The 8,998-nt window shown below is 44.9% G+C and overlaps 1 protein-coding gene across 2 annotated transcripts in view; it reads right to left on the bottom strand.

The window, feature by feature from the left end:
* Positions 1 to 8,998, bottom strand: part of NEDD4L (NEDD4 like E3 ubiquitin protein ligase) — a 60,651-nt gene that overhangs the window by 3,197 nt on the left and 48,456 nt on the right. For both annotated transcript variants that reach the window (XM_031064429.1, XM_005429975.2), the window contains 10 exons: positions 7,046 to 7,108; positions 5,760 to 5,815; positions 5,064 to 5,293; positions 4,312 to 4,433; positions 3,480 to 3,550; positions 3,282 to 3,377; positions 2,165 to 2,238; positions 1,145 to 1,205; positions 787 to 846; positions 206 to 313 (listed from right to left, as the gene is read on the bottom strand). In XM_031064429.1, coding sequence (XP_030920289.1) covers positions 206 to 313; positions 787 to 846; positions 1,145 to 1,205; positions 2,165 to 2,238; positions 3,282 to 3,377; positions 3,480 to 3,550; positions 4,312 to 4,433; positions 5,064 to 5,293; positions 5,760 to 5,815; positions 7,046 to 7,108 — 941 coding nt within the window. The remainder of the gene's footprint in view (positions 1 to 205; positions 314 to 786; positions 847 to 1,144; positions 1,206 to 2,164; positions 2,239 to 3,281; positions 3,378 to 3,479; positions 3,551 to 4,311; positions 4,434 to 5,063; positions 5,294 to 5,759; positions 5,816 to 7,045; positions 7,109 to 8,998) is intronic.

Here is an 8,998-nt window from a genome sequence, read left to right as displayed (position 1 = left end):
ACACGATGCATTGTCTCTGCTGCAGGTGCCATCTGTGGGCTGCTCTAGCAAGAGCTACACCTGCCCTCGCCCGAGGGAGATGGGAGCAGGTCCTGCCCCCAGCACAACACCTCCCATTCTTAGCAGTTTGCATGAAGAAAAATGATTGCAAAAAAGGGCAATAACTTTCACTGACAGGACCAGTCAGAGGTGGTGCCAGTCTTACCTTCCAGAACCACTGGATAACAGGATGATTTGGGCAGTAACCATTTTTGTAGATGGTGTGTTGTCTCCAGTCATTGACATCCACATCGCCAAGGCCACACATCAGTAACTGCAGGGAACACAACGGTGGGATGTGAATGAGTGTGTGTTTCCCTGCACTCATGGGGCGACAAGGTGTCACTGCCCCTCAGGACTCTGACCTCCAGTCATTTATGCACACACAGGGGAGAGTCAGAGCTTCTTCACAGAGTACTCCAGTCACTGCAGAATGGCTGCACACTGCCCTAATGTGACAGCAACTTCCATGTGTTTGGCTCAAATATGACCGGCTGAGGCATGATGGCACTTACCCACTAAGCTACTTCCAGGCTTTCAGAGGCACACCCTCAACCACCTCCCTGAGTGCAGTTCTTTGCATGCCATGAGTAGATTTATTAATTAGGAAGAAACATCTAATTTCCAACTCTGAGCAAGACAGCTGTGTCTGCACATTCCCTTAGGGAGAGGGATGGATGACTGAAGAGCCCAGAACATGGTGCATCTCTCAGAGAACTGTCAGCTTGGGGCACCAAATTGACTCACCTCCAGTTCATTTTCATCAAAAATTTTAATCAGATCAATTGGAAGCAGTTCTGTGAATCCCTAAAAAGAAAAAGAGCAAAGTTAAAACTCTCATCCCACATAAATCCTAATTAAAAACATCAATGACCAAATTACTTCAAGCTCAAATAATTAAACTTGAAAGAAAATGACCTTATTCTCAAAAGGGAAAGATGATATATTCTTACACAAGGTAAAACTGAAAAATCATAAACGTAAGTATTCTATTTGCATTCCCTGCCGAGCTCCCTGCTCCCTTTTCACAGACATCAGTGGGTAAGAAATCTGTGTTAGAAAAAAATCCCTACTTTTGTGAAAGAAAGGAGCTAAAGAGCCTCACCTCCAGAAAGGCATTCATTTGTTTCTGCACTCTGTTGACAAACCGCCACTGGATGACCAGGCTGCAGAAAGAAACAAAACCCCATCAGAAAAACAAACTCACTAGCAGGTCTCAGCCAAGTGTTTAGGTAACTAAGCAGCTTTCACCAGCTGTTCCCATTTATTGGCTGGTGTCTGATGGAATTTTGAAGAAACAAACCAAAAACCCCAGTGACTATGACCAAATCACAGTGGGAATATTTTTGCTCCTGTAGGTACCTATGTGAGCAGACATTTTATTCTTCCAGAGCACTGAGTAATTAAAAATTCCCAGCAAAGTCTGCAAGCTCTGAGGAGAGCTGTCAGGACATCATCTCACCTATAAATAAAGAAATAAACTGCAGCATCAAAGGGACACCTTGCTTTCAGTACCAGTCACCCACAGCACAAACACCTCACAGGTGCAACCATAAAAAATCAGTTCCAGGCATGGAATTGGTCCAGGTCCAGGCACTGGAAATGAATTCCCAATTTGCATGAACGTATCCATTTTAATGTCCTTCACCTTGGAACAGGCCCTGATTTAAAATGCCAGCAGGTATAAGTGAATTTAGCATTTTACATCCTGGTAGGCGAAAGAACTGGGAAAGCTGAAAATAAAACCTAGTTTCAGATTTGGCCAATTTTTGCTAGGAATGCTGGCACTGGAATCCTGGCTCTGGTCTGTGACTGGCAGAGGAGGACAATGGGATGAGGGTCAGGCTGGAGAGCACCTTCTGGCTCATCTGAACTTGAGCCAGATATTGGAGATGCACGTTTCCATGGGGGGGGAGGGGGGAATTCCAGGAGAACAAAGCATGGCATTTAATTTACTCTTTGTTCTTATGTCTGACTGGATATAACCAATGATAACAGTAAGGGTTTTTTTTTCCAGCGATCCCTGATGCTCCTGTGCAGTACAAAGGACAGGAATTGCAGCAAGGTCAATTGTAAGTACAACTGCTCTTTCTTACCCCCAGGCATGTTCCATAATGATACTTACTCAATGTATTCCCGCTTGTTTTCATTTGTCACCATGATTTCGGACCCATTGGGCTTCAGGTCCACTTGATATGTCTATATTTCAGAAGACCAAAAAACCTCCCATTATTTGAGGACATTTGGGACTTTCTCCCAGAACCCACTCTCCCTGAGCAACATTTTACAAGCAGGAAATCATTAGTAAATTGATTTACACTTTTGAACAAACTTGAGCAACAGAACAGAAAACTGGCAGAGAGAGGATGGCCATTTACAAATAATATTATTTATAATAATAAAATTATATATTTATATAACCACTAAGTACGTACTTTACATATACAAAATTATAATAGTTTTTATAATAAAAGAAGCTAAATCACATATTGAAACTGCCAAAGCCAACCAGTGTATTACAAAACCTCTATATTCTGTGGCTTCAATACTCTCCCTAGTTCTCCATATAATCCATAACCTTATGTTGCTTCAAGAAAAAGGCAGTACACACTGAAAAGTGGATCAGAATGTTTTTGACAGGACATTGAGTGCATAGTTTGAATTGTTGAAGTAAGTTTTTATAAAAAGCCCTATAGTCCCCAGGTCCAGTCGTACCTGGAGCCAGGATCTAGGTCTCGGAAGTAAACAAAGGGAAGACACTAAAAAAGGTCATAAAAGCCTCTAAGCAAATTAATTTAATTCAATGTCTACAACATTTTCATTTGTAATGGCAAAAGTTACCCATTGACTGTGACCCTTTTAAACCTGGCAGCTTCCCCCCGTCACACCAGCTGCCCCTGTGACAGGCAGGACAGAGAGGACCTCCCTGGCATCATTCTGCCATTCTCCTCTGAGAACACCTTTGACCTCAGAAAGCCAAGCAGTCCCTGGGCTTGCACCACATCCCAGCTGGACTGTGGGACACCTTTATTGCTCCTCATTGCAAGTGTTTTACTCAGGTGCATTTCCAGCTTGTCCCGGAGATGTCACAGCTCCCTGGCAGGAATGTGGCACCCCCAGTCCCAGCTGGGAACACAGCGAGGTGAAGGCTGATCAGTGCATTCACCACCACGAGACTCTGCTCAGTACTGAGGTACTTGTTGGCAAGAACCAGTTCTAAGATGTAAATAACCTTTGCGTACCTGTCCAAAGTTTTCCTCGTCTATGCAGAACATGAGATCCAGCTCTGTAGGGTCATTTTCCAGGATCCACTTCAGAGAGTTGTAGTATTCGCTATCCTAGGGCAGATCACAATTAGGCAGTTTGAAAATGGGCAATTAGTGCAGAGTTGTAGAAACTCATGGCCTGTGAGCCCTGGCATGGGTTAAATGGGGTCTTACCACTGATTCCATGTCCTTCAGCGTTATGGGCTTGCCCAGCATCATCTTGTAGAAAGGTCTGATGAAGAAGCCTGCAAGAGAGAGGAGAGTGTTATGTGCCCTGCTCTGCACCTGCACCTTCCATAAAGGTACGACTGCTTGAGGGCACCACCCCTGGCATTTCCTCTTACTCCTCACTGTAACAGTCCTGCAACTGCAACAGCATCATAGCAGCTCAGCTTTACTGAGGCACAGAAAGTCCAGTTTTTCAGTTTCTACAATTATCCACTAACTCCCATACTCCACTGACCACCCTAACACTAATGGCAGAGAGAGCTGGGGAATTGAGCTCAGGGCACACTATCCCATTTAAAATCACTGCTCCTCTGTCCAAGGAGCTGCCTGAAAACCAGGCTGCTGAGCTGCCTCTGTTCAGGATTCCTGTTTCCTCTTCTGCACCAGGGCTCAGGAAAATCTGATCAGTAATGTCTGCCTGGTGTGAGATTTCACAATGCAGCAGAAATTGTAATTAAATCCTTCAGCAGTAATTTTACATATCAAAATATGCTGCATGTGATCCCCCTAGTTTGGCTGCAGGTTTTCATGGAAATGACTGACACAAATTCCATGCTTTTCCTCGAGGGACAGTGCTCATGCTGGTTCTAGAGTTTTAACTTGAGTGGAGAACGGAGCAAAACTTTATATGAAACCCACTTGTTGAGTAAGCCACTGTAATTTTGTGAATCACCATTTAAGTCTCAACAGTGCCAGTCCCAGACTGTCCCCAGGGCTCCCAAGCAGGTGCATTTCCTTCCCCAAAGCCCAGTGGCAGCAGCAGCAGAGCAGGACTCACCGTCCAGCAGCTTCCCGTGGTACACGGCCAGGCCGGCCACCCGACCAATGAACGTGAAGTATGACAGATGGTCTTCGTTACAGAGACCTGAATTAGGATTAATCTGAAGTGTATAGTTGTCCCTTTTTTGGGGAAAGAAAAAAAACAGCTAAAGAACCAAGTCTTTAAATAAGCACATACTCAGATACGTTAATAAACAACTTGTGCTTAGGGGCATGTCCCTTCAACAGCGCCACGGGGCTGTGTCCAAGTCCTTTCCAGTCTGTCCCACCACGGAGCCACTGAGGGCTGAAGGGCTGACCCAGCAGCAAACCAAACCCACTGTGAGCAAGAGACGCCCTCTCCCCTTGCACTAAGAGACTGCTCCATGATTTTAAAGCTGGGCAGCCCCCATTTTACAGTTCTGGGGGGCCACTGCTGTGTGAACGAGCAGCTGCATTCTGAGCTTGCTCTACAGCAGTGCTGGAGCTCTGGGCAGCAGAGGAAAGGGGCTTTTCTGTGACATTGGTCCCTTCACCATTACTGGCCTCAAATGCACTTTTGCTGCCCTGGATATTGTCTGAGCAATGGAAATGTTTTCTGGGTTCTCAAGGAGAACTCCAGAGGCTCTCTGAAGGGCAGCAGGAACAGGGCAGTGGGGCTGCCCAGGGCACCCCGGGAAGGAGGAGCTACTTCTGCCCAGAGCAACTTTGCCTCTTATGCAAAATATAATGTGTATCCCTTGAGAGTACAAATATTTAATGGACACTTACGTTGCTGAGTATTCAAAGAGACCATAGTAAGGGTTAAACATCTCCTTGGACAACAGAAAAAACCATTCTCTGGCCACACCACCATAGTCAAGTCCTTTTTCTGACTCAAATTCAATCCAGAGCCTGGCTTTTAGTACATCAGGTCTCTTCACAGACATGATTCTTCTGTAGGACTCTTCAAAAATGTTATTTCTGTGTAATTTCATCTCAAATCTGTTGGGTATGTCAGCCTGTTGAAAGAAGATTAGATTACCCTTGTTAGTCTCAAGAAGTAAGTCTTTGGGCAAATTACTGGTTGACAACAGCCCAGTGACAGCTCAGAAACCTGGTGTTCCAGTACCCCATGGCTTTATTTCCCAGTGCTCTCCCAGTCCACGGGCTGAGAGCATGGGGGAAACTGGGCCAGTTCCAGAACAGTGCTGCAGACTTCTATGGTAAATATTTGATGAAAATAACAAGAAAGTATCAAACAAACAAAACAAAAAAGGAGAAACATTGACTGTGCTCTATTTTAAGGGCATTTGCATTTATCTAGAAGAATGTGAGTCTTAAAGACTTAGAAAAGCTTTTTGTTGAGAAACCCATCAAATTCAAACTTTGCTTCATGTTTTTGGCTCCTACTTGAGCCCCTGATGAGCAGCACAATGGAGTAACCTGGCAGGTGTGTCCTGCAGCCCCCGAGCTGGTTCTACTCACAGGTTTCTTTAGCTTCTTGCGGAAATAGTCGTACTTCTGCTTGAACTCCCTGGAGACTTTGATACCCCACAGCATTCAAAAGGGATGAACAACCCACACATTGTGCTATGGGCTCCCCTGAACCCACCCATGAGGCACAGCAGCCAGGAGAGATGTAAAAACCCCACAAAATGACATCATTTCACTCTGATCATTTTACTGATGTTAATATGACTTTACTACAGCCATTAAATAATCTTTCTACGTGTTTCCTTTATTTAAACACTATGTGAAATGCAATTTAAGTAATTCTGTTTGTCATGGCACCAGAAATATTATTGAAAGCATTCAGATGAATCCTTAGTGCCTCTGTGAAATTGATTAGCTCCTGCTTTCTCTTAAAACCAACAAACAAACCACTGTCAGTTGCTCAAGGAGACTGTGATAATTTCATTTCCTGCAAGCAAACTTTCTCAAATAGTCTCTCATTTATGCTCAGCGTTTCTGGGGAGAGGCCTATTAGCAATTTACACAGTGCTGTGTGTGAGGATCTCCAGTTTTAAATGCCTGATAAATGAGTAAATCCCTCCAAAAGCAACTATGGTCAAAAAGTGACTATTATTGATATTATTACTAAGCAATTGGAATTTAACCCTGCAGCAGGCTCATCTGCTGTGTTCTGGAACTCTTTAAGGTCCCATGGACTTATGCAGAATAAAAAGGTATTCTTGGCACCAGGAAACATCTTGGGATTGAAGTCTGATCACTCAGAATACCATAAAATGGCATAGACTGGCATAACCCAGCAGAAAAAGTCAAAGAATCACTCTTTGATATTTTTAAAATTTGATACTGAAGTAAAATGCTGTGTTTATTTTTTTCTAAGGCTGATAGTCTGAAACCATTGTTTTATGTCTCTTAAACTGACAGACCCATTTTTTGTCTTTTTCTTTCACACTTTGAATCTACATAGGCCCACCTCTCTCCTACCGAATGTAAAGAGCTTTTCATTGCCCAGAGATCCCAAAATCGACAGAACAGTGTGTCAGCTCAGTAAAATCCTACTGTCAGTAATGACCCAGGTCATGGCTCAATAGAAGCACTTCTCCACGACCATCCCCAAACCCTGGACAATCTGGGAGACTGCCCAGAGCTTGGTGTGATATTCCCAGCTTTTTCTGACTTAGGACGTGGACTGGCAGAGCTCCTGCTCCCCAGGCTGCCCACCCCTGATCTGGGGAGCAGGCAGGGCCTGCTGCTGTTCCAGCTGTACCCAGTCCATTTCATGGAAGAACCCAAAGCAGTACTTACGGGGCCCGTGATGGCTGGGTTCTGCAGTCTGGGGTCTTCCCACTGGGTAATTTTATTATCTGCAAATAACAAAAGAAATGATTCCATGGCTTCTCTGGTACCACACTGTGAATTTCTGTTCGTTTTTTCTCCCTAGCACTGCTCAGGTCTGTCAGGGTTAGCAAAGGCTTGTGTCCCCCCCACCCTCCCCAGCTCCAACACACTGTTTAGTTGAAAACATTCACTCAAAAACACAGAACTACCCCAGAACCCAGGGAACTTGCACTGCTTTGATGGCAACATCTGCAGGAGTGAGTGAACATGTTCATTTGAACATGGGCTGGGATTGGAGATGGACAGCCCGACAGGTAAAGGAATCCAGAACTTTTGGCAATGACACCCTAGGTTACTTTGAAATTTTGCATAGACAGCTGAAGTATCATACTTCTAGATTTGGAGGGAATAACATTTTTCCTAGACTCTGATTTAATGAGAAGGTAAAGGGAGGCAGAACTGTCCTGTTTTGGTGCAAGAAAACCACCCAGTTATGACCAATGCAGATGCTGGCAGCGGCACAACACAGCCCAGTTCTTTCCATCTACAGCTTTGAAGAGCACCAGGAGAGTGACAGGAAAGGTTCTACAGGACCATGGTGGGACTCCCCTTCCCTGCCTCCAGACAGCTGCTCCTCCCAAGATTCTGAACACGACAGAATCACAACAAAACAATGGTGTTGCAACAATAAGACAATGCTCCAAACCCCATCCCAGGTGCCACCTGCAATGGCGAGGTGTTGGTCACCCTTGGCCTGCCATCACTCTGTTTTTTACAGCCATTGCTCTGCGTTAGGAACTGGATATCAGGAATCAAGATTGCATTTTCCACGTCTCTAGAACTGGAAAAGCCCTGTAAGTTTGCATCCCAAGCTGGTTTAAGAGGGACTGGGATCTGAAAGGTGTCATTCAGCAAATGTTAACTGGGGAAAATTCTAAATGATTGCAAGCACATTTCAAGACATTTGATCTATTAGTTAATTTAATAGTAAAATACTAGTTCATTTCCCTTCACACATTAAAGCTATTTATCACTTATGGGAATGCTGGAGGCCTGCCAGCCTGAGCTCCAGAGACCCCATGGAGCAGAGCTGCTGCCAAGGTGGACACCCAGCCCCAGCCTTTCCCTTTTCAACTCCTACACTGCAATTCCCTTCTACAAAATTCTCTGGTCACCTTCTTGACAACAGCAGCCACAAACCACAGTGCCAGTTTTCTGTGGAATCAGAGGTAACTCAAGTGGAAATGACTGACAGTGTGTCAGCTCTTTGCTTTCTGCGCTTCAGGGTGTGCGATGACACCAGTGAATCTCAGTCTAACTTTCTTTTCAGAGTCCTACAGGGACTCCATATTAAAAATGGTGTTCCAGGGCTACAAGGGTCTGGCACGAACCACTTCACCTGGAACTGTAGCTCAGGATTCTCTGTCCTATCCCAAGTGGACATGAATAACAAACTATTCTTTTTGAAGAACATTTTCAAAAATTTCAAAAATGTGAGTCTTCCCACCAATTAATTCTCTGTCATAAACCAGGCTCTCAGGCCTTTGAGGATTCCCTCTTCTCCCTGCCTTTCCAATGGGGCCACTATTTCCCTGAAGTCTGGGACCCCCTGCCAGATACAGAACTCTCACAGCCATTCCCAGTGCTGATGGCATCAGAAGGGTTACTTCAGGTTGGATTTAGGCACTCCTGTCAATACATCACAGGGTGAGATGGCTCATGACCAGTTGATGGTATTTTTCATGCCCTTTTCAACCCAAATTCTGCTAATTACTCCCATTCTGAGTAACACTTTGCAATTCTCCTTCCACAGCCTCTTCCTGCACACTGCAGTGGCCATTTGCCAGACTCACTCTGACTCCCCATCCCATTCCAGTGAGCCCCTCTCCCCTCTGCTGCCCTGCTGCTTCCTGCTG

Source organism: Geospiza fortis, unplaced genomic scaffold (assembly GCF_000277835.1).
Source record: "Geospiza fortis unplaced genomic scaffold, GeoFor_1.0 scaffold143, whole genome shotgun sequence".
Taxonomy (NCBI): Eukaryota; Metazoa; Chordata; class Aves; order Passeriformes; family Thraupidae; genus Geospiza; species Geospiza fortis.
This window is presented reverse-complemented; position numbering and strand designations above follow the sequence as displayed.